At 35.1% G+C, this 24,512-nt stretch overlaps 1 protein-coding gene across 1 annotated transcript; it reads left to right on the top strand.

Moving 5' to 3' along the window:
* Positions 1-793: 793 nt before the first annotated feature.
* LOC123535899 (isocitrate dehydrogenase [NADP] cytoplasmic-like) lies at positions 794-21,037 on the top strand. The gene is made up of 11 exons (XM_053529301.1): positions 794-899; positions 988-1,027; positions 5,906-6,012; positions 6,583-6,669; positions 7,400-7,560; positions 8,154-8,300; positions 8,860-8,927; positions 12,296-12,516; positions 13,523-13,663; positions 14,404-14,566; positions 15,403-21,037. Exons 1-11 carry the CDS (start codon positions 884-886, stop codon positions 15,485-15,487), a joined length of 1,236 nt encoding a protein of 411 aa, XP_053385276.1. The 5' UTR covers positions 794-883; the 3' UTR covers positions 15,488-21,037.
* The last annotated feature ends 3,475 nt before the right edge of the window (positions 21,038-24,512 follow it).

Below are 24,512 nucleotides of genomic sequence, written 5' to 3'. Positions count from 1 at the left end.
GCCCTTTCAGGGGCCATAACTCTAGAACCCATTATGGGATCTGGCCAGTTCAAGAAAGGAACCGAGATCTTATGGTGACACAAGTTTTGTGCAAGTTTGATTAAATTCAAATCATAAATGAAGCTGCAATTGTGCAGACAAGGTCAAAATAGCTAATTCTGGCCCTTTCAGGGGCCATAACTCTGGAACCCATGAAGGAATCTTGCCAGTTCAAGAAAGGAATCAAGATCTTATGGTGATACAAGTTGTGTGCAAGTTTGGTTAAAATAAAATCATAAATGAAGCTGCTATTGTGCAGACAACGTCAAAATAGCTAATTTTGGCCCTTTCATGGGCCATAACTCTGGAACCCATAACGTGATCTGGCTGGTTCAAGAAAGGAACCAAGATCTTATGGTGACACAAGTTTTGTTTAAGTTTGATTAAATTCAAATCATAAATGAAGCTGCTATTGTGCAGACAAGGTCAAAATAGCTAATTTTGGCCCTTTCAGGGGCCATAACTCTGGAACCCATAATGGGATCTGGCCAGTTCAAGAAAGGAACCAAGATCTCATGGTGATACAAGTTGTGTGCAAGTTTGGTTAAAATAAAATCATAAATGAAACCACTATCGTGCAGACACGAAATTGTTGACGCACGGACGGACTGACGACGGACGACGGACGCCGGACGAAGGGTGATCACAAAAGCTCACCTTGTCACTATGTATTTACCGGAGTATACGGAAATGCCCGATGTTGCACGATTGGTGTTCTTTCCTGCTGTCTATTTTAATCAATAAGCACAAATCGACCAATCAAAATCGAGAGTCAAAGGTTATCTTGCCTTTCACGTCCATGTTTTTATCGTTGCCGGTTGTGTGAGAAACTTTGTCCGCAAAAATGGGGAAAATCAAGGGTAAGCCTTATGTTGATTGCGTTTGAATTGTGTGGAATTGATTTATTAGGCTTTGGTTGATATGATGGCGATATTTTATCAATTTCAGGTGGACCAGTTGTGGAAATGCAAGGAGATGAAATGACCAGGTAGGTCGATGTGACCCACTAAAGAGACGAGCCGAATTAGTTTTCACACCTTTAAACTTGAGGGTTTAATCCGCACTCTTCACTCGGATTAATTCTCTTTCATCTATTGATTGATTCCATTTATGTTTCTGATCATTTCTGAAAGAGTTAATACACTTAATTTTTGTGATCTAATTTATGACCCCGGCCCAGTTAAAAAACAGCTGATCAAGCACGAATTACCCAATAACGTGAATAAGTCTAATTAGTCGTAATTATTTTATGTTTTTCGGTGGTTTATCGAAATATAACGGTGAATTATATCCTGATAAACTCACTGGCCACTCAGTGAAAATTATCAAATCTGATACCCGGATTAACGTCTAAAAGTTTACCGAGCGTACTGAAAGCCGGAAACAATATGACGATGACGTCGTTAAAATGACGTCATCTTTGCGATGCTTCCTGATAAAATTTCCCGCAAATTTCGACATTTTATTGAAATAAACACAACAAAAGTAGAGTTTTAGACATAAAATAAACAGAAAAATTGTTGGTATCGATGTAATATCACGGTAATTTCACTCGTGAACACCAAAAGTTGTTATTTGCGCCACTCGTGAAAATATCACTTTTGGTGCCCACTCGGTGAAATTATAACGTGATATTACACCGAAACCAACAATTATCCTCTATGTAATATAAAACAAATAACCGCGCACTGTTCGTAAATTTAAGGACGTATACTCAATATCACTATATAATAGAATTTGTGGCGAAATTTTTCCCAATAACAGAATTTCTTTAAACTGGATATTGAAGGACAATCTAAGAAACATAAAATATGCAATATTCTAACACGATCCGATTCATTTTCCTATTAAACAAAGAAGGAAGAAAGCAGTGAATTATCAAACAACAAATCACTGTTCTGACGTCACAATTATTACGTCATGGTGTCAAGCGGCATAGCAGCGCGCTGGAAAAGAAACCGATTGAAAACGGGCAAATATTTAATGCATGTCATCAAGGATGTACTTTAAAATCCTTTATAACGTGTTAGAATCGAAATAATATATCTCATTTAGTGATTTGCTCTTGAATAAATCATTGTCGTTCAGATGCTTATTATTATATCACTCGGGCTACGCCCTCATGATATAATTCCTTCGCATCTGAACTCCAAGCAATGATTTATTCAACGACAAATCACTGGATGAGATAAATTATTTCTTAAAGAATTATAGGTCACCGATTTTTACTGGATATTTTTGTTTCTTAGATGATTGTCCTTCAATATCCAAAGTTTGAAGAAAGTCTATTATTGGGAAAATTTTTGCCCATCTCATATAGTCCACAGGGAATTCTAGCATACGCCTTTAGCACACAACGCTGCTATGTGCTCATTTTAAAAGCGTGCCTGTGTGTACTAGCTATAATAAATACCAGGTACAGTGCAGAAGCTATAAACAGGTATAGGAAAGTGGGGGTATATTTATGCCCCCCTTTGAAGAAGGAGGAGTATATTGTTTTGCAGATGTCGGTATGTCTGTCGGTCGGTATGTAGACCAATCCGTTTCCGGATGATAACTCGAGAACATTTGGGCCTAGGATCATGAAAGTTGATAGGGAGATTGGTCATAACCAGCAGATGACCTGTATTGATTTTGAGATCAGTAGGTGAAAGGTCAAGGTCACAATGACCAAGAACAGTAAAATGGTTTCCGGATGATAACTCAAGAACGCTAATTGGGCCTACGACCATAAAAACTGATGGGGAGGTTGATCATGACCAGCAGATGACCCCTATTGATTTTGAGGTCAGTAGGTCAAGGTCACGGTGACCCAGAACAGTTATATGGTTTCTGGACGATAACTTGAGAATGCTTGGGCCTTTGGTAATGAAACTTAATAGGGAGGTTGATCATGATCAGCAGATGACCCTTACTGATGTTGAGGTCAGTATGTCAAAGGTGAAGGTCACGGTGACCCAGAACAGTTTACGGTTTTTGGATGATATTAAACTCGAGCGCTTGGGCCTAGGATCATGAAACTTAATAGGGAGGTTGATCATGACTACCAGATGACCTCTATTTATTTTAAGGTCAATAGGTCAAAGGTCAAGGTCACATTTACCCAGAACAGTAGAACTTTTGTATACAATGACCAAATAATTTCTGTTCCTTGTGCAATTACTGAATGCATCAAGGGGGGTATTCGTGTTCTACGAGCTCTTGTTACAGATTATCAGTAAATAATTAATTTACAGATTTTCCGATCTATAAATTTACAGATCAAGTGTTTGAAAACTGCTATAATTATATTCAGACTCGAAATCAAAGCTTGCAAGTAATTGATTTACTTATGGTATGCATAGATAATGGTCAGTTGTAACTTTCAGTCATTTCTGTTGACTTTGATTTTTCTGAAAATGTCAAATAATCAGTCAACAAAAATGGCTGAATCTCACAAAATTTATGACCTTAATTTATGGATACTGTAAATAAACCAATTAATTTCAAGCTGCGGTTTTGAGAATAAATGTAATTTCATCAGTTTTCATACACACAATCTGTAAATTTATAGATTATCTGTAAATTTACAGATAATCTGTAATTATACCACTTTCCTAGACCTGCTAAACATGAACACAGTAGCTGTTGCTACCATGCTGTTAAAAAAGCTCTTTAAAGACACTGATTCTGGTATGCCTGGTATGTGGTCTATGGAGATGATAAGGTCTGCGTATTGGCGATAAGGGCCAATACACAAGTCAGGACCATTGGTAGACTTGCTTCTGTTTATTATAATAAGCTACTGTATAGCTACTGTGCAATAAATAAATTGCAGGTGATATTTCTCACCTTTATAGCAAATCAGTTCTCACCTTTATAACGAGTTTAGAAAGTTTGATTGAATTAGGGCTAAATAAACAAAGTGATAAGATACAACAGTGTTTTTATCATATTTTTAATAAAGTAAGTTTTTTAACAATTACATCTCATTATTGCTGTTTTTTAGTATCAAAAATATAAAAAAAATGCGTTAAGGCACATAGCTTTTAGAAGTAATAAATTATTGTGTTATTGTGTATTTTGAACAATGATATATCTTTATTGCTGGATTTTATTATACATAAAAGAAAGTTAACATTATTTAGACAACACAAGAGGAATTAAGCATTTTTAATATATAACATCCTTCTGTTTATATACCTTCTTTATGTATTAAAAATGCAACTGAACGTTTCTTTAATTTCTAATAAAATCCAGCAATTATCTTATTTTTCGTTTTTATTTTGTTACTTTTGATAAAAAGATCATAATCATTGAATAAACAAACTTGTAATTTCTCTTATTAAGTTTTGAATAATTATTTTATAGTGAGAATTGCTTTGCTATAAGAGTTATAATTTAATTGGCCAGGACATTACTCAACATGACTGAGCAGTCAAAATTAGTATCTTATCAATTAAAATAATTTTGTGTACATTCTGAAAAAAAAGACTTAAAAAACAAAACAAAACAGCATTTCAATTAATAAAATGCAAAACACAGGAAATGACCAATTTACCTGTAGGCAATAAAATTTATGATTCTCTGACAATAATTAGGCTACATGTCAAGTCTACGGGGGTTTTATGGACCCTTATCAGACTGGACCAGACAGGATCTTGTATATTGGGGATTAAAAAGTCTGGTATTTCGGGGGGGGGGGGGGGGGCACGTCGCGGAGAGGGCACATATGGCGCTAACTGGGTCAGCGCCCTAACTAGGTCAACGCTTGATCTAGTTAGCGTCACATGACTAAAACCAGGGAGTGTGGCCATAAAAGGGGGATCGTCTAGTCTGCTTGCCATCGTGTTGGACCTCTTTTCTACAACCGGGGTGCCGGGTCTGGTTGATCCCGGCCAACTCGATGCCGGATTACCATCTCTGAGGGATCTTCCGGTTTTGATACATTGCCGGAAAACTTCAGCTGGTTCATCGACGAGGCTGATGTTGGTTCGGAACCCCCGACTCGATGCCGGATTACCATCTCTGGGGGTTGCCTAATTCCGTGCTTACTCCAGCTGGTTCATCGACAAGGTGGGACCTCGGGGCCAGGCTTCCAGATGCGACACTTCGGGCAAGACAGTTAGTGGAGGCGACGTACAACGTGGTGGCGAGAAACTTTAGACTGGAGATCAGACAGCTTAAAATGTAGACGAAATACAACGATGTCAACAACACTTAAGAAGAATCATACAATAGATGTCACAGAAACACGACGACACATAACTATGAAGACATATAACTACGATGCAATATAATTGATGTTCTATAACGGGAGTGAAGAAAAGACGATGTGACGAAGGAGGAGGGAATAATTGCAGAAACAGTCGCCCATATGGTATTAACCGGTGGCGACTATAAATAAACTCAACAACAAACAAACCTTTAAAAGTTATGTAAAACCAATTCATTTTACATTGATTGATCAGAAAATCCTCCCAAGTTATCTTTCCTACATGCAAATACTGATTACAGAATTACGGCGCTAAGATTACTGAACAGTACAGTGACTGTACAACCAACCCCTTTTATTAGGCAATAACTATGTAAAGCGCCCTTGAACGTGAAATTGATCATGAAAAGGGCGCTATATAAATCTGGTATAATAATAATAATAATAATAATAATTATTGGTGAGAGTTTATGGGAACCACGTCCTAGCTCTACTGTTTTTGGGATTTGAACTACATCCAGGCCTCAGGAACCATGAAAAATGAATTGAAATTTGATTGTAAATTTCAACAATAAAGTATCCATCTTTCCACACTGTATAACGTTTCTTGTAATATTCTGTTGTAGCTGTTTCAAAATTACATTAAATTATATGTTTTGATACTTTTTACAGAATCATTTGGGACCTGATCAAACAGAAGTTGATATTTCCGTTTGTTGACCTTGAACTTCACACATATGATCTTGGCATTGAAAATAGAGATGCTACAGATGATCAAGGTACTGTTTGAGAATTATCAATGGTTTACCCTTTATTTAAATGGCAAATAATCATTTTATGTGCCTTTAGTGGTTATAAGCAAAAAATTAGCTAAAACATATATTCGCGCAGTCTGGTCAGGATCCATGCTGTTCGCTTTCAAAGCCTATTGCAATTAGAGAAACAGAGAGGACTTGGCCCAAGTGCAAATATTGACTTGGGAATACTAGTAACCTCATAAGGAACATCATTTCTGTTTGATGAGTTGTTTATTACATATTTAAACACAGTTACAACTATTTGATCATTTAAATTATTTAATGGATAAAATACCGGTGTTAAAAAAACTTCTGAATACGAGGATTCGGAGTTAAATGGCTGTCCAATAACTGGTTATTGTGCTGGCTTCCAGTTATCAGATTGAGTTACGTTGTCACTATTTATAGTACTGGGGTGTGATAACATTATACTTCCAAGTTGGGGTACAAGCTGTGTGCAAAGATTATGTTTAATCAGTGATTCATGTTTATTTAGGTGGAAATATATAAAGCATTGTTCTGTTCCATGTATTTATATTTTGGTTATTTCAGTGACTGTTGACGCAGCAAATGCAGTTAGAAAGTACAATGTTGGAATCAAATGTGCAACCATTACACCTGATGAGAAAAGAGTGGAAGGTAGGTGGAACAGGCTTAGAATTTTTCAGGACTGGTTTTGATTTCAGGCTTTTGACTGCCAGAATTTCCCTGTGTTAAGTGTATTGAAATAGGAGATTTCAGGCTTTTGATTTTTGATTGAGTCTCAGGCCTGTGCAAGTTGGCATGCTTTCTATTACTCTACCCCATATTATTTGGTTCAGCTTTTGTTGTGGTGATAACTTCATCAACATATTGCTTACCTGTTTTTTTTAAAGTATGATTCTCCATTTACGGCCATCATTGCCTAAGGACGATTATTACAAAGTAAGATAATAATATCACAGTTTTGCATTTTGCCCATAGTACGGTACTTACGGGCAATATTATGTGAAAATCCGAGAATACTATGTGAAGGTCAGAAAAAATGCTGCAAAGGCATTGCGATCTGAAAACAAGCTGCAAAGACGTGATATTAATATTTCTCTTTGGCATTGTGTTCATGCATCTGCAAAGTATGTTCTGTTGCCATAACTCTTGGTCTAAGGGAGACTTGTGAAAGTAAGATATTAATATTCTGCCTAAACAAGTAGAATAGTCTCCCCCTTTGACATCACTTTCTTAAGGTGTAAAATGTAAAGTCCTGATCTTTTGTCTTGAATATTTAGTTGTAACATCTAGTTGTTTTAGATACATAAGTTGATGTTACATACTTCTTTTACGTTCCGTATTTGTAGTAATGAAATCATGGCGGTGACTTTTATTATTTCAGAGTTCAAATTGAAGAAGATGTGGAAGTCACCAAATGGCACGATTAGAAACATCTTGCGAGGAACCGTTTTCAGAGAAGCAATCATCTGTAAGAACATTCCTCGCTTGGTTCCCGGCTGGAACAAAAGTATCGTCATTGGTCGTCATGCTTATGGGGACCAGGTATACTGCTATAATATATTAACATGAAAATGCTAGTTAAGAGAGAAATGGCAGTCAACTCAAACTGCCCTAGGTCCTGTTTATCGACATGTTAATGTCTAGATTGATTTAAGACTTTGATTCCAGGATTTGAAGTTGAATGTCTGAATAAGTTATTCAGTAGAATTCAGTTTACATTCTAGCATAGAAATTTTCTTTATATTTGTTTGGTCGTTTGGTTTAACTTAAATTTTCACTACAGTTCATATGGCAATTTTCCAGCTTTTGGTGGTTCAAGGAAGACCCCAGGTGCCACTCAGTGCAGTATTTCAGGCACAGGAGGCCTTCTAGGTAGAGAAACACTGACCTTCATTAAGCCCTTTATATGACTTCCTCATGTGAAAAAACTTGACAAAAAAAGCTTTCACATCCACAGCCGCGAGGGGCACATGAATTGAAGTCAGCAACCATAACCACTCACCCATGGTGATCTCCAGATTTAATTAATTTCCATGTCTGAAGTTATTCACTTTTTGATTTGTATTGGTATTTTCCTTTATAACCCGGACAATTATTATTACTATGTCAAAAATACAATATGTGTTATTTTTCAGTATAAAGCAACAGATTTTGTAGTTCCTAGTCCAGGTAAACTGGAGATCAAGTTCACACCGGAAGATGGTGGATCTCCGCTGGAGTACACTGTGTTCCAGTTTGAGGGGACAGGTGGAGTTGCCCTGGCTATGTACAACACAGATGAGGTAAATAATGCGACCAAAGCTAAGTGCATATACAATGCCATGTTTAAACAAAATGATTGAAGTGATGGAGGTGATGATTTTTCTCTAAAAAGGAAGTTATATATCAGAATTTAAAGTTAATTATTGATTTTATAGGTTGCTTTAAATGGTTTTAAGAGGCCACAAAGTTGTGAATTAGTTTTTAGTGTGTACTTATTTATTTAAGATTGTGAGGAAAGCTTCAAGCTAATTTGAACCACTTTCAAGTTCGCTTCCTGAAAAACAAATGGTCCTTGTGCCATATGAGAAGTTATGGTGGTGGCCCAAATTAGGCTGGAACCTGTGACGTTACGGTTGCGTGGCCAAGGCCTTAACCACTGCTCCCGTTTTAAAAGTACGAATAAAAACTTTCTAATTATGCAGAATGAATTACATTGTTTGGAAGTTATAAATTCTAACAATGGATCAGTCACCTATGATTCTTTATCTGAACTTCTGTGGTTTTCCTTCCTCAACTGTTGAAATTTCTGACTCTGGAACAACTTAATAATTATGATCTTTTTTCCCCTTCTCATTTCAGAGTATTAAAGAATTTGCCCACAGCTCATTTCAGTATGCTTTGCAAAAGGAATGGCCCCTTTACCTAAGGTAAAATTTAATATTATTTCATGTTTTTCAGTTGTTTATTGAAATATAACAGTGGATTATATTTATAACTTTTGCATTTCCAAACAGTGAGATTTTCATTTTGTGATTTTCACTGTTGTGGAACTACACCTGAATGCAAAAGAATATGAACTATGAATAATTGGCATTTATTCTTCGAAATTGTTTGTTAGTAATAGTTATAGTATGTGTGAGAGTGTGTTACCAGGATATATCAGAGCTAGGGGTACATCGAGGGTATTTTTCTCTGCACATATCGTTGAGGCTGGTAAGCCGAGACAGATATGTGAAGAGAAAAATAACGAGATGTACCCCTAGCTCTGATATATCCTGGTAACACACGAGCACTACATATTATAACTGTTTTATCGCATAGTTTATCATTAAAATTTATATATTATTTTCATTTAAATTTGTTTATTATTATTTTTAGCTCGACTATTCGAAGAATAGTCTAGCTATTCTACTCACCCTGGCGTCGGCGTCGGCGTCGGCGTCACACCTTGGTTAAGTTTTTGCATGCAAGTACATACAGCTATCATTTAAAGGCATATAGCTTTGAAACTTATTTATTCTTTTTCTAGGTCAATTACCAACCTCACTGGGTCAAGTTCCATAACTCTAACATGTATTTTGAGCAAATTATGCCCCCTTTTGGACTTAGAAAATTGTGGTTAAAGTTTTACATGCAAGTTACTATCTCCAAAACTAATGTAGATATTGAATTGAAACTTCACATGTGTCTTCGGGGTTATAAAACTAGTTGATAGCAGCAAGTCCAATAACTCTGACCTTCATTTTGGCCAAATTATGCCCCCTTTTGGACTTAGAAAATTCTGGTTAAAGTTTTGCGTGCAAGTACATACAGCTATTACCAAAAGGCATATAGATTTGAAACTTATTTTTTCTTTTTCTAGATCAATTACCTACATCACTAGGTCAAGTCCAATAACTCTGACATGTATTTTGGCCAAATTATGCCCCCTTTTGGACTTAAAAATTCTGGTTAAAGTTTTGCGTGCAAGTACATACAGCTATTACTAAAAGGCATATGGATTTAAAACTTATTTTTTCTTTTTCTAGATCAATTACCTACCTCACTGGTCAAGTCCCATAACTCTGACATGTATTTTGGGCAAATTATGCCCCCTTTTGGACTTAGAAAATTCTGGTTAAAGTTTTACATGCAAGTTACTATCTCCAAAACTAATGCAGATATTGAATTGAAACTTCACATGTGTCTTCGGGTTATAAAACTAGTTGACAGAATCAAGTCCCATAACTCTGACATGTATTTTGGGCAAATTATGCCCCCTTTTGGACTTAGAAAATTCTGGTTAAAGTTTTACATGCAAGTTACTATCTCCAAAACTAATGCAGATATTGAATTGAAACATCACATGGGTCTTCGGGGTTATAAAACTAGTTGACAGAATCAAGTCCCATAACTCTGACATGCATTTTGGGCAAATTATGCCCCCTTTTGGACTTAGAAAATTCTGGTTAAAGTTTACATGTAAGTTATTATCTCCAAAACTAATGCAGATATGGAATTGAAACTTAACATGTTTCTTCGGGGTTATAAAACTAGTTGATAGCATCAAGTCCCATAACTCTGATATGCATTTTGGTCAAATTATGTCCCCTTTCGAACTTAAAACTCTTTTGATATTTAACATTTTGGGTAATAATTTCCTGCTTCTGTGACAATATTTCGAATAGTCGAGCTTGGCTGTCTTACGGACAGCTCTTGTTACTATTTTGATTCCCTTTCTGCGCCTCGCTGACTGAAACACTAAAACTTCTGTTTTAGAAAATGTGTTCCCCAGATAAAAGTACCCAACAAATTTCTGCATTGGTTTTAAATATTTGTATTTCATTGGCCAGACATATTGTAAAACTTGTTGTTTTGTTTGTAAAAAAAATCAAAGAAAAAGAAACATTTGAGAAATCTCAGAATTTCATATATTTCATGTATTTCTGAATTTGGCAATAACTATCAAGTTTTTGAAATATTCTAGTTTATTTATTCTTTTACTTTATAAATGTAGGTGTTTGTGACAATTCTTTCTCTGTGAACTGTAAATTGGAGCTAAAATCATCTTTTCTTTGAAAGGAAAAAATTATACTCCCTTGATAGGACCTCACTAGAGAAAAAGTGTTCCGATATATATCGGAACAGTTTTGCTGTGCTGATATATATCGGAACACTTTTTTTCTTATGAAACTCCATAGAGATTTCCGTGTTGATATATATCGCAACAGTTTTGTAAGATATCAGCACAGTTTTGTAGTAATAATGTGTGTTACTATGTATAGCATGCTGCAAAGATCAAAGGAAAATTGCCGCACTATGCGATAATTAAAGATAGAGTACAAAACGGTTAAACCAGAAATATATGCACTCCACTATATTAAAATGTAAAGACATAAATAATTATTTTACGTTCTTACCAACATCGGCATTTTGACTTCATGATTTTGTGTATGATTTACCCAGTACTCCTGACATTTTGTGGATAAAACAGTTAACTAGTATGATATGATAAAAAAAAAACTTTTGAAAGATATGAAATAAAAAGAAAATTTGTTTTACATGTAAGTTGGAACAATCTTTCTCTCAAGAACACCAGATTTTATTTTTGCAATGCAAAAATATTGCGTCATTCTTTTGTTCACTCAGTGAAAGATATTTCGATCTTACACTGAAACAAACTCCCTATAATTATCTTGGTTAGCAAGGCCTTCACACAATTAACTCTAAGTACAAGTAATATATTTCATACCCAAATGGGAATTCCTGAAACTGCTTCATATATTATAAATGTAATTTATTGTTTTGTTTTCTGTCATTTACTTTGTGTTTTACCCAGTTTTGCATACTAGTATATGTCTAAAATTTTAAATATCCGACAGAATTATCAATTAACATGGACATTAGAATAGCAAATGATCTGTCCAGTTATATGGCACACTAGCAATGTTGATCTTGAATATTCCACCTTTTGGGTTTATAAATTTCATGGAAAAGGTGTCAGTTTTTGACGTCATGGCAACTGTATTCTTCAACCTTCATATACAGACCAGGATTGAGACTGGTTTTTAATGCAATTTCTAAAAAAATGACCAGGATTTAGACTGGTTCTCATTGTTATTTCTCAAAGTGGACTGGTTCCCATTGATCACGACTGGTTATCATTGTTATTTCTCAAAGTGACCAGGATTGAGACTGGTTCTAACTTTTATTTCACAAAGTGACCAGGATTGAGACTGGCTCTCTGTGTTATTTCTCAAAGTGCCTAGTCTGGAAAGATCAAAGTTAAAAGTAATTATTTTGTTCCTTGCTTCAGTACCAAAAACACTATCTTGAAAAAGTATGATGGCAGATTTAAAGATCTTTTCCAAGAAATCTATGAGAAAGAGTACAAGGATAAGTATGAGGCCAAAAAAATTTGGTATGAGCACAGACTTATTGATGACATGGTAGCATATGCAATGAAGTCTGATGGCGGCTTTGTTTGGGCGTGTAAAAATTATGATGGTGATGTACAGTCAGACTCGGTTGCTCAAGGTCAGTACAATGATTTCAGGAGAATACGGATAAATTTAGTCTTATTTCCTTTGTTTCAAGATCTGCAGCCTGTTTCACAAAAGTTCGTAAGTGTCATCCTATTTCATCCTTTGTTTTACAGATCTCTATACAGCTTTTTGGAACACATTTTTTGATAGGATAAAACTTTTATTAAAGTTGCCTCAGTACCCACTTTTGGAGAGAGCGGTCACAATTTGTTCAGCTTAGGTCATAGTTGTTAAAAATGAATTTCATTAACTGTAGTTAAAAATGAATAATTGTACTTAAAATGACTTTTGTTAAACACCTTGCAGTTTATATCTACATTCTAACTTTGTTCTGTGTAGACATCCAGGGTTAGACACTAACTTATTTGAACAGGGTGCACAAAGGAATCTGTACCTTTTAAATCTTGGGGTCCTCTTCAGGTTTTGGGATCCCTCTTAATATGATATATGAAAAAATCACAACAAATGTCAAAACAAGTCGAGAATTCTTATTTCAAGTTTATACCACATAGATGCTTTACATGCATGCAATCTCTAAGCATCTGTTAACTGTTGATTTTTTATTATTCAGGACCAGCACTAACTTTCCACCTTAGGTACATACATATTTTAACTGTTTATTAGCAACATATCTTACAATATTTTTCAAACAGAAATTAATCTTTATTTTTATTTATCATTGACCAAAAAAAAAAACAGGTATCCTGACAGCACACCATCTTTTACAAGTTGGTGTTCCTCCTCAAAATTTGGGATCCTCGGGCCCCCGGGACACTGTTAGTGTCTAACCCTGGACATCAGGTTGATTACTTGGAAAAAATAATGGACTAAAATAATAATTTCTATGTAGGCTTCATGAAAGAGGCCCATTATCTGCTTTTATTTGATGCCAGTATTAGTATATTACTGTTACACTTTGCAAAATTTGACCAGTTTTTGAAGTAAACTTAGCCAATATGAATTGTAATTTGCATATTATTATGCCAATTATTGTGCAGGTTTCGGTTCTCTCGGCATGATGACCAGTGTTCTGATATGTCCTGATGGTAAAACCATAGAGTCCGAGGCAGCTCACGGGACTGTCACACGTCATTACAGATTCCACCAACAGGGCAAGGAAACTTCCACCAACCCAATAGGTAACAATATAAACTCTTTACCTGTGAAAGGAACTAATTAATTATACAATGTGATTTTCCTATTGCTTGTAGAAATTGCCAAAGAAATTTTGGGCCTTTGCCAGTGTACTGTTTAAAATTACATAGCTCACTAGTTGAAGCACAGTAGTGTGATTTGCAAAGGTTTGAGTATGACACCCAGCATATATTCTCTGTGACAATTTGACACTAAGAGGGCATATATTTTGTTCATTATTCCTCCTTGTCTGATTTATGTATGGTCTTCTTGGCTCAGTAGGAAAAGTACAGATCTACTTATTATTAGATTGTGAGTTTGATAAATTTGATAAATGACTGCATCTGAAATCATTTTTTTCCACCACTTATTCATGTTGGATAGTTGACTACAGTTACTTGCTGAAAACTGGTTAGTTCTGGCACAGAATCCAGGGACACTGGTTAGGCTAAGTGCTTGCTAAAACTGAAATATTGTTGAATACTTAAGCAGATCTTTTTCAACAGACAATTCAGTATTAAAACTTTAGTCAATTTTCTGATTTGATTTGACTTTTTTAGGCATGACATCTTTACTGATTTCAAAATATTGTTTCTTTGAATTAAATGTTGTGTGTTGGCATTACCTCAAAATCCATGAAAATAATAGCAGTAGAACTTTACTAGTGCATAAGTGATTAATTCTTTAATAAAGTCAATTGTAATCTCACTGGTTCCTAGTTTCAACATAAAGTCAATACTTGCAGCTTCCATCTTTGCCTGGACCCGAGGACTACAACACAGAGCCAAACTGGACAATAATGATGCCCTAGCAACATTTGCTTCAAACCTAGAGGCTGTTTGTATAGAAACCATTGAAGGCGGCTTCATGACCAAGGATTTGGCCATCTGCATCAAAGGAATGTCAAAGTAAGGTCGTCATGTCTAACATACTGAAAAATATTGGCAAAGGATTTATTTTTGCTTTTCCTGTTTGCTCATGAATATTAATCTTTATGACTTATAAGTTCAACCTTTTTGACAGATTTTGACATGTAATTATGAAGACTTAACAGTTATTGAGTGTCACTTACCACTTACCGACTTTGGGATCGAGGCTCACTCTGGGCGTTGAATTCTTCATCTGAGGAAGCCATCCAGCTGGCTTACAGAAGATCGATGGTTATACCCAGGTGCCCGCCCTTGATGATGAAATAATGTATGATATGGTGACTTTCAAGCTTTTGATGGTGGAGGAAGACCACAGGTTCCTCCACCATCAAAAGCTTGAAAGTCACCATATGATCTTTTAATGGTGCTGATGTGACGTTAAACGCAACAAAAACAAAAATATAACTGATTGTGTATTGCTTTGGTTGAAACAATTGGGCTCTGTTTGCTGTTTCTGTGCCTGCTTGTAATAGTAAATCAACGTTGTTGATGTTTAAATGTAAATGTTGAAGCAGACGTGAACTGACATCTTACGCTGTTTCTCTTTCTCATTTTGTATTTGTAATCTATATTACATTGTATTTAGCTTATATGGATTTATTTTAGCTTGAGTCAATAACTGTGATGAAAGCTTAAAGTTTATTTGAATCACTAAATTCCACTGTCTGGTAAAACCAGTCTTCACGATAGGTGAGAAGGCATGGTCATGACTAGGTCACCTAGTGGGGCTCAGACTTACTGCCTGCTGGTTAAGCTGCCAACATTTTAATCGTTAACCACTTTTCCCCTATATCTATGTTATTTGTTCATTTCAGTGTGGCTCGTGCTGACTACTTGAACACGTTCGAGTTTCTGGACAAACTAGCGGAAAACCTTGTCAAGAAGATGGGCTCTAGTTGACTAGATAGCAACGCTAGGTTATAAAATCTCTGGGACCAAGTCCATTTAGACCAGACTGAAAATATTTTAACTTTTGGAGCATTAAAAGTCAATAAATTTTATTGCATACATATCGTTTAAATATGTAGATTAACTTTGTTAAGATTTTTTCATAAGCAGAACTACTTATAATTCAGTTTATTACAGATAGAATAGAAAGTTAAAACATTTAATTTCACTTTTTGAATGTTTAGAAAACTTGTTCAAGATTTTATTTTTGAAGTATTAAAACAGAGGTGGTGTAGAAAATTATAATTTTCACACTTGGGCATTTTATCTGTGCACATTTTAAGAATTGTTTCTTCATATGGAAGACAATCAATGCCATAAACTGTAAAATCTTTGTTATATCACACCATTGATAAATGTACTAAACAAAAAAAAATAACTCATTTATTTCAATCATGTCTCCAGGGTCCCCAGTGGTACATACAAAATATTTGACATTTTACATCCTAAAAAACATTTACCTGTTGTTTAAGCCATAACATACTTGTACATAATGGAGTTTGTTTTGATTTGTTAAGAATTACCTACCCCCAATTTTTTTTCTCATAAAGTCAGTAGCACTTGTGATATGTCCCTGATTTCATTTTCTTTTTATATGAATTTATACATCTTAAAGACACTTGCTGCAGTTTCTTGTATGAGAGATGGGGCAAAACTTTCCCAATAATAAAATTTATTCAGACTTTGTATATGAACAGTTTCATGTTAGAAACAGAAAAATGCGAAAACACAAAAAAAGTCACTGTGCTTATTTAAGAGTGATCTGCCCTTAAAACTGTATTTTTCTTCAAATTTGCATTTTCAAGGGCAGATAACTCCTGAACAAGCGTTGTGACCTTCGATTTTTTTAGTTCTGTTTCTAACATGACACTGTGTTCATATTATACAAAGTTTGAACAAATTCTATTATTTGGTTTTTTTTTACCCAAAACTGCCGCATGCATCATTAAATACATTTTACAAGTCATAAGTTAATTGTGTATATATATATATATATATATGGATGATCCAAATTCTGATCTCACCATGATTTTTGGAGTGATTATTTCTATTACATGTACATGAGAAATTGAAAAAAAGCGATGTGTTGAAATGGTAAGTGAAATTTAACTTGATTTTTTCAAGTTTTTAATTTGATTTTTTAGCTCATCTGATTTTTTGAAAAAAAATGATGAGTTATTGTCATCACTTGAGCGGTTGTCGGCGTCGGCGTCTGCATCGGCGTTGCCTGGTTAAGTTTTATGTTTAGGTCAGCTTTTCTCCTAAACTATCAAAGCTATTGCTTTGAAACTTGGAATACTTGTTCACCATCATAAGCTGACCCTGTATAGCAAGAAACATAACTCCATCTTGCTTTTTGCAAGATTTATGGCCCCTTTTGTACTTAGAAAATATCAGATTTCTTGGTTAAGTTTTATGTTTAGGTCAACTTTTCTCCTAAACTATCAAAGCTATTGCTTTGAAACTTGGAATACTTGTTCACCATCATAAGCAGACCCTGTACATCAAGAAACATAACTCCATCTTGCTTTTTGCAAGAATTATTGCCCCTTTTGCACTTAGAAAATCAGTTTTCTTGGTTAAGTTTTATGTTTAGGTCAGCTTTTATCCTAAACTATAAAGCTGTTGCTTTAAAACTTGCAACACTTGTTCACCATCATAAGCTGACCCTGTACAGCAAGAAACAAAACTCCATCCTGCTTTTTGCAAGTTTTATGGCCCCTTTTGGACTTAGAAAATATCAGATTTCTTGGTTAAGTTTTATGTTTAGGTCAACTTTTTCTCTTAAACTATCAAAGCTATTGCTTTGAAACTTGCAACACTTGTTCACCATCATAAGCTGACCCTGTATAGCAAGCAACATAACTCCATCCTGCTTTTTGCAACAATTATTGCCCCTTTTGGACTTAGAAAATCATTTTCTTGGTTGAGTATTATGTTTAAGTTGACTTTTCTCATAAACTATCAAAGCTATTGCTTTAAAACTTGCAACAGTTTTTCACCATCATAAGTGGACACTGTACATCAAGAAACATAACTCTATCCTGCTTTTTGCAAGAATGATGGCCCATTTTATACTTAGAAAATTGGGGTAGGACAATATTTCTATTACACAAAAAAAATCAGATGAGCGTCAGCACCCGCAAGGCGGTGCTCTTGTTTAAGTTACGTTATCAGATTATCACATCTGTAAAGACAGATATTGTGAAGTTGTTGATATTCATATATTGAGGGATTTGTTTTTGTGGATTTTGTGAATTGTCCACGAAATTCATTCACAACAAACAAATTAAATTCTAATTCAGTTTATGTCAGAAAAAGTCTGTGAAAATAATGATTCCACAGTTCAGTATAATCTGTCATAAAGGCACCTCAAGAAAGCAAACATGCGGTCACTCTTAAAACAGGTTACACTGTTTATGTTTGTGCTCTGTACATTGTTGAAGCCAGAAAGGATTTTTCAGGTGTAAAATATTTTCATGTTTTTTACATGTGATTAATTTATTGATTTTTTTTTATACGCAAATTGTTAAAATTCTTTTTTAATCCATTTTTAAAGCATTTTTCTCTTTAATAGCTATTATATATATAAATTCTGGTCAATCCTTGTCTACTTGTTATTGTTCTGTGGCAAGTAAAACCTGACCAGCTCTTAATCAGTCAGCTGTTGCTGTTAGTTTATTTCTTTGTACATAAAAAGGGCCTAATTATTCTTATTTGTACAGAGAATTACTTAAGAGGCAAAATTTAGTTCGAAGAAGAAGAAAAAGAAGCACCAGCCATTCTTCATAATTGCACTATGTTTATCGAACTGATTAAAGTAGTGTACCTGCAGTAAGAATTTGCAAATTACATATTTTCTGTACGTGATCTCGGAATTTATTGCCTAAAACATTGTATGTATTATGCTATGTTTATAAATGAAGTAAGAACGCTGTGTTGGTTAACGTAAAGACACAATCACACGGAAATTGTTGAGTATCATTACAGGTTCACTGCCTTAATACACTTTATCCTGCTAAATTTCTAAAATTGACTGGTCCGTCATTCAGTTTGGGTAGTATCATTTATTATTTGAAGGGGTGTTCACATAAAATTTACTGACTGAATAGGGAACAGTACAGACCAAGATCAGACTGCATGGATGTGAAGGCTGATCTTGGTCTGCATTAGTTGCAAAGGCAGAATCACTTGCCACCAGCAGACTAAAGTTTAATGATGTCCCACGGTAAAAAATACTGCTTACACATGAAATGCATCATAGACTGTTTGTTCAGGGTATGAATTTTACGGAACAACTTTTAATTTAATTGAATAGTCCCATTATGTAGCAGAAGCCTTTCACTGTCCACTGATGATTCCAGTTTTATTTTTGAGAATGTTTACTGTTTGTAAAACCATTTAGCATTTTTTCAATGTATATTGTGTATAACCATATAACAGTTTCTCTGTGTTAACTTTTTTATAATCAAAAGGCATTTTCTCCTTGTGTTTAAGGGAGAGCTAGAAAGTTGTTTAAGGTTACCTCATTATGCAGCATTTAATGTAAAAAAAAATCTAATTTGAATTAACTTTAGTGACTGGGGTTGTGTAGAAACTTGCCTTGCAGTGCACCATTGGAATGTATTCTTATACTTGCATGAGTGTAAAATTAATCATTTTTGCACTGTAACCATGACACGAAAAAACGAAAAAAAAACCCAAAAAACGTACATGCACTGCAAGATCTAGCATTATTAATTCTAGTATTCTTATCCACCATTTCCACTTTATTTAACTTCACCTAAATCCATACAAATCCGAAGTATTACCAGAATAATGTCTTTCTATGTTTTTGAAAGCTGTAGACACTTTACATGTGTGACTGTTGGGCACAGCATTTTGTGATAAATTTGTTTTAATAAAAATCAGTATACATATTTACATTTTACACTGGCAATGTAATGTATAAATTGTTACCTTTTATATATGAAATGTTTGTGTGTATGTGTGAGTACAGTATATAGAGATTTTATTCTTGTCAGTTGGCTCAATATTTGTTTTAAATTTGTGAGCCTCGCTGTGTGGAAACCAGCATTAGGGCTTTGCAACGAGTATAAATCCTGATCAGTGCATATCCATACTGGTTGTTTTTCAGTGTCAGAACTTATATGCAAGTAATGCACAAACTTGTACGGATTCTGATCAGACTGCATGGATATATAGGCTGATTTGGATCCATGCTTGCAAAGCCCAAATGGCAAAACTCATTTATACATATAAAGAATAAATGTTGCCAATTATAAATATATTGAGGGAATGATATTTGAAATCATAACAGAATTGTCTGCTTAATATTGAAGCATTTAAATCGTAAATGCATTTTGCCATTTAAGATTGTTTTTATACATGAGGGAATTATATAAATTACATTGTATATGAAATAACACGATATTTGTAAATTTTCTCCCAATTTTGTCTACTACATATTGGCCAATCACAATAACACTAGTGGGTGGGGCATTTAAGTTTGTTGGCTAATTCTGCATTCCTGTCTCTTTTCTCACATTTGTTTCAACAGATGGATTATCCAATTATTTTTCATTAACTATTTTTACCTCCAAATGGAAGAGATGCACCCTTTTCTTCTTCATGTTGAAGAGTTAGCTCAGTCTTCTTCCATATTGAAGAAATAAACTTTCTTTACTGATTAAAGTTACATCATTTTCTGCACCTTTTTCAATATTGAAATGTTACTTAACTGATCTACAAATTTAAGAGCTTTAAATATAAAACCAACAGCAGGCTGTCTAGCGTCCCTAAAATTCCTACTTTTTCCTACTTTTTTTCAATTTGGCTAAAATTCCTATTTTTTAAAAAAAATCAAAGGAAATTCCTAAAAAGGCCCTATTTTTTCACAAAAATTCCTAATTTTTTAACTTTTTTGCAATGATCAAAAAGAGAAAATGTTTTAAATGTTGTTTAAAAGTTCTTCTAATTCAGAAAAAAACAGTTTAGCACAGTTCAAAGCAGTTTACCAGTGGTAGACGTCTTTTCTGTAAATAAAGCACTATTTGTGAGTTACTTTTATGTCAATCATATAAAGGTAAGCACATTACATGGTCTTTAAAGTCCATATTTTAATTTGAAAATTCCTAAATTTAGCCCTAAAATTTCCTTAAAATTGTCCCAAATTCCTAATTTTAGCCCTATTTTTTTGTACAAATTGCCCTAAAATTAGCCCTAATTTTTTGTCAGGGTATGCTAGACAGCCTGCAACAGGCCAGTTATCTTTTTAGTCCAAGTTACTCTTTAGTATTTAAGCTTAATTAAGAACATTTTTGTCATTCTGTTTTTTACAGACTTTACAAGAAAACAAGTCTTTAAAGTAGGAATATTTTAGACTTGAAGTGATGTTACCAGTTTCATCAGTGATTTATAATTTAAGCATGGACACAAAACCGGCATATATCAGAATGTATCAAATTTGCATGGTTTGCAAATAAAATATGGGAAATTTTATTTGTTGTTTTAGATTGTTTTACCCCTCTGAGTACCAACATTTTTTAGCTCACCTGTCACATAGTGACAAGGTGAGCTTTTGTGATCACGCAGCATCCGTCGTCCGTGCGTTCGTCTGTGCGTCCGTCCGTCCGTAAACTTTTGCTTGTGACCACTCTAGAGGTCACATTTTTTGTGGGATCTTTATGAAAACTGGTCAGAATGTTCATCTTGATGATATCTAGGTCAAGTTCGAAAGTGGGTCACGTGCCCTCAAAAACTAGGTCAGTAGGTCAAATAATAGAAAAACCTTGTGACCTCTCTAGAGGCCATATTTTTCATGGGATCTGTATGAAAGTTGGTCTGAATGTTCATCTTGATGATATCTAGGTCAAGTTCGAAAGTGGGTCACGTGCCCTCAAAAACTAGGTCAGTAGGTCAAATAATAGAAAAACCTTGTGACCTCTCTAGAGGCCATATTTTTCATGGGATCTGTATGAAAGTTGGTCTGAATGTTCATCTTGATGATATCTAGGTCAAGTTCGAAAGTGGGTCACATGCCGTCAAAAACTAGGTCAGTAGGTCAAATAATAGAAAAACCTTGTGACCTCTCTAAAGGCCATATTTTTCATGGGATCTGTATGAAAGTTGGTCTGAATGTTCATCTTGATGATATCTAGGTCAAGTTCGAAACAGGGTCATGTGCGGTCAAAAACTAGGTCAGTAGGTCTAAAAATAGAAAAACCTTGTGACATCTCTAGAGGCCATATTTATGAATGGATCTTCATGAAAATTGGTCAGAATGTTCATCTTGATGATATCTAGGTCAAGTTCGAAAGTGGGTCACGTGCCTTCAAAAAATAGGTCAGAGGTCAAATAATGAAAAAACGTTGTGACCTCTCTGGAGGCCATATTTTTCATGGGATCTGTATGAAAGTTGGTCTGAATGTTTATCAACTGGGTCATGTGGGAAGAAGTGAGCGATTCAGGACCATCATGGTCCTCTTGTTTTGAAATATCACTAAAGATGCACAGGTTGGTATATGCCAAATTAAAGTTCACAAAACAATCCTCCCATAGACTTACATGTATATTATAAGTTTTTAGCTCACCTGAGCAATGCTCAGGTGAGTTTTTCTGATCGCTCGATGTCCGGCGTCCGGCGTCTGTCAACATTCAGCTTGTGTATGCGATAGAGGCTGTATTTTTCAATTAATCTTCATGAATATTGGTCAGAATGATAACCTTGATGAAATCTAGGCCGAGTTCGAAAATGGGTCATCTCGGGTCAAAAACTAGGTCACTAGGTCAAATCAAAGAAAAACCTTGTGTATGCGATAGAGGCTGTATTTTTCAATTAATCTTCATGAATATTGGTCAGAATGATAACTTTGATGAAATCTAGGCCGAGTTCGAAAATGGGTCATCTCGAGTCAAAAACTAGGTCACTAGGTCAAATCAAAGAAAAACCTTGTGTATGCGATAGAGGTGGTATTTTTCAATTAATCTTCATGAATATTGGTCAGAATGATAACCTTGATGAAATCTAAGCCGAGTTCGAAAATGGGTCATCTCGGGTCAAAAAGTAGGTCACTAGGTCAAATCAAAGAAAAACCTTGTGTATGCGATAGAGGCTGTATTTTTCAATTCTTCTTCATGAATATTGGTCAGAATGATAACCTTGATGAAATCTAGGCCGAGTTCGAAAATGGGTCATCTCGGGTCAAAAACTAGGTCACTAAGTCAATCAAAGAAAAACCTTGTGTATGCGACAGAGGCTGTATTTTTCAATTGATCTTCATGAATTTTGGTCAGAATGATTGCCTTGATGAAATCTAGGTCGAGTTCGAAAATGGGTCATCTCGGGTCAAAAACTAGGTCACTAGGTCAAATCAAAGAAAAACCTTGTGTATGCAATAGAGGCGATATTTTTCAATTGATCTTCATGAATTTTGGTCAGAATGATTACCTTGATGAAATCTAGGCCGAGTTCGAAAATGGGTCATCTGGGGTCAAAAACTAGGTCACTAGGTCATATCACGTAAAAACCTTGTGTATGCGATAGAGGCTGTATTTTTCAATTGATCTTCATGAATTTTGGTCAGAATGATTGCCTTGATGAAATTTAGACCAAGTTTGAAAATGGGTCATCTGGGGTGAAAAACTAGGTCACTAGGTCAAATCAAAGAAAAACCTTGTGTATGCAATAGAGGCTGTATTTTTCAACTGATCTTCATGAAATTTAGCCAGAATGATTACCTTGATAAAATCTAGGCTGATTTCGAAAATGGGTCATCTGGGGTCAAAAACTAGGTCACTAGGTCAAATCGAAGAAAAACATTGTGTATGCAATAGAGGATGTATTTTTCAGTTGATCTTCATGAAGTTTGGTCAGAGTGATTGCCTTGATTAAAACTAGGTTGGTTTTGAATATGGGTTATCTGAGGTCAAAAACTAGGTCACTAGGTCAAATTAAAGAAAAATCTTGTGTATGTGATAGAGACTGTTTTTTCAGTTGATATTTATGAAATTTGGTCAGGTTGATTGCCTTAATGAAATCTAGGTCGAATTTGAATATGGGTCATCTGAGGTCAAAAACTAGGTCACTTGGTCAAATCAAAGAAAAAAACTTCTGTATGTGATAGAGGCTGTATTTTTCAGTTGATCTTCATGATTTTTGGTCAGAATGATTGCTTGATAAAATCTAGGTCGAGTTTGAACATGGGTCATCTAGGGTCAAAAACTAGGTCATATCTAAGAAAATGCTTGTTTAATCGCAAGAGACCAATTTTTTGGTCCAATCTTAATGAAAATTGGTCAGAATATTTGTTTCCATGAAATCACTAGGTCAAACATGTTTTACACTGTTATGGAGTGTTTCTTAGGTGAGCGACCTAGGGCCATCTTTGCCCTCTTGTTTAGCTTGACTATTCGAAGAATAGGGGAGCTATCCTACTCGCCCCGGCTTCGGCATGAGCATCAAATATAGTGCTGGCTTTCCCAAGGAAGGATGGCTTTGCATGTATCGGTGCTATACACTGGGACAGTTTCCAGACTGTCTTATTTCGTAAAGAGCTAAGCTAAGTTAGCCAGACAGGTCTGTACTAGTTTCTAAAGGGTTTCTCTCTCTATGCTGGGAGGCTTTCTCTCGCTCTGTTCCTCTGGTAAGACCCGTCTGTGTCTGTACTAGTAGAGGATTATTTTGCACTCTTAATGACTGCCTTTGTGATAAGTAAGCCCCTTTGAACGTGTTTATCATGAAAAGGGCACTATATATATATATATATACATATCTGGTATAATAAAAATGTCTGCTACCTGCTTCATTTCTTAGCAGACTGCTCCACAATGATCAGCTTTCAGACAATGCAGGGCTAAATAATGCTTCTCACAAGTTTCATTGTGAGATTGATCAAAGTCTCATTTCATTTTCAGCTCACCTGTCACATAGCGACAAGGTGAGCTTTTGTGATCACACTTCGTCCATCGTCTGTGT

This window comes from Mercenaria mercenaria, chromosome 17 (genome assembly GCF_021730395.1).
Source record: "Mercenaria mercenaria strain notata chromosome 17, MADL_Memer_1, whole genome shotgun sequence".
Lineage (NCBI taxonomy): Eukaryota > Metazoa > Mollusca > Bivalvia > Venerida > Veneridae > Mercenaria > Mercenaria mercenaria.
The sequence above is the reverse complement of the archived record's forward strand: the minus strand, read 5'-3'. Positions and strand labels throughout refer to the sequence as shown.

What these genes read in the sequence shown, in the direction of transcription:
- LOC123535899 (XM_053529301.1), top strand. An exon ending in CAAGGAGATGAAATGACCAG is followed by an intron (nt 1,028 to 5,905) that starts GTAGGTCGATGT and finishes TACTTTTTACAG; the next exon opens with AATCATTTGGGACCTGATCA. An exon ending in AGATGCTACAGATGATCAAG is followed by an intron (nt 6,013 to 6,582) that starts GTACTGTTTGAG and finishes TGGTTATTTCAG; the next exon opens with TGACTGTTGACGCAGCAAAT.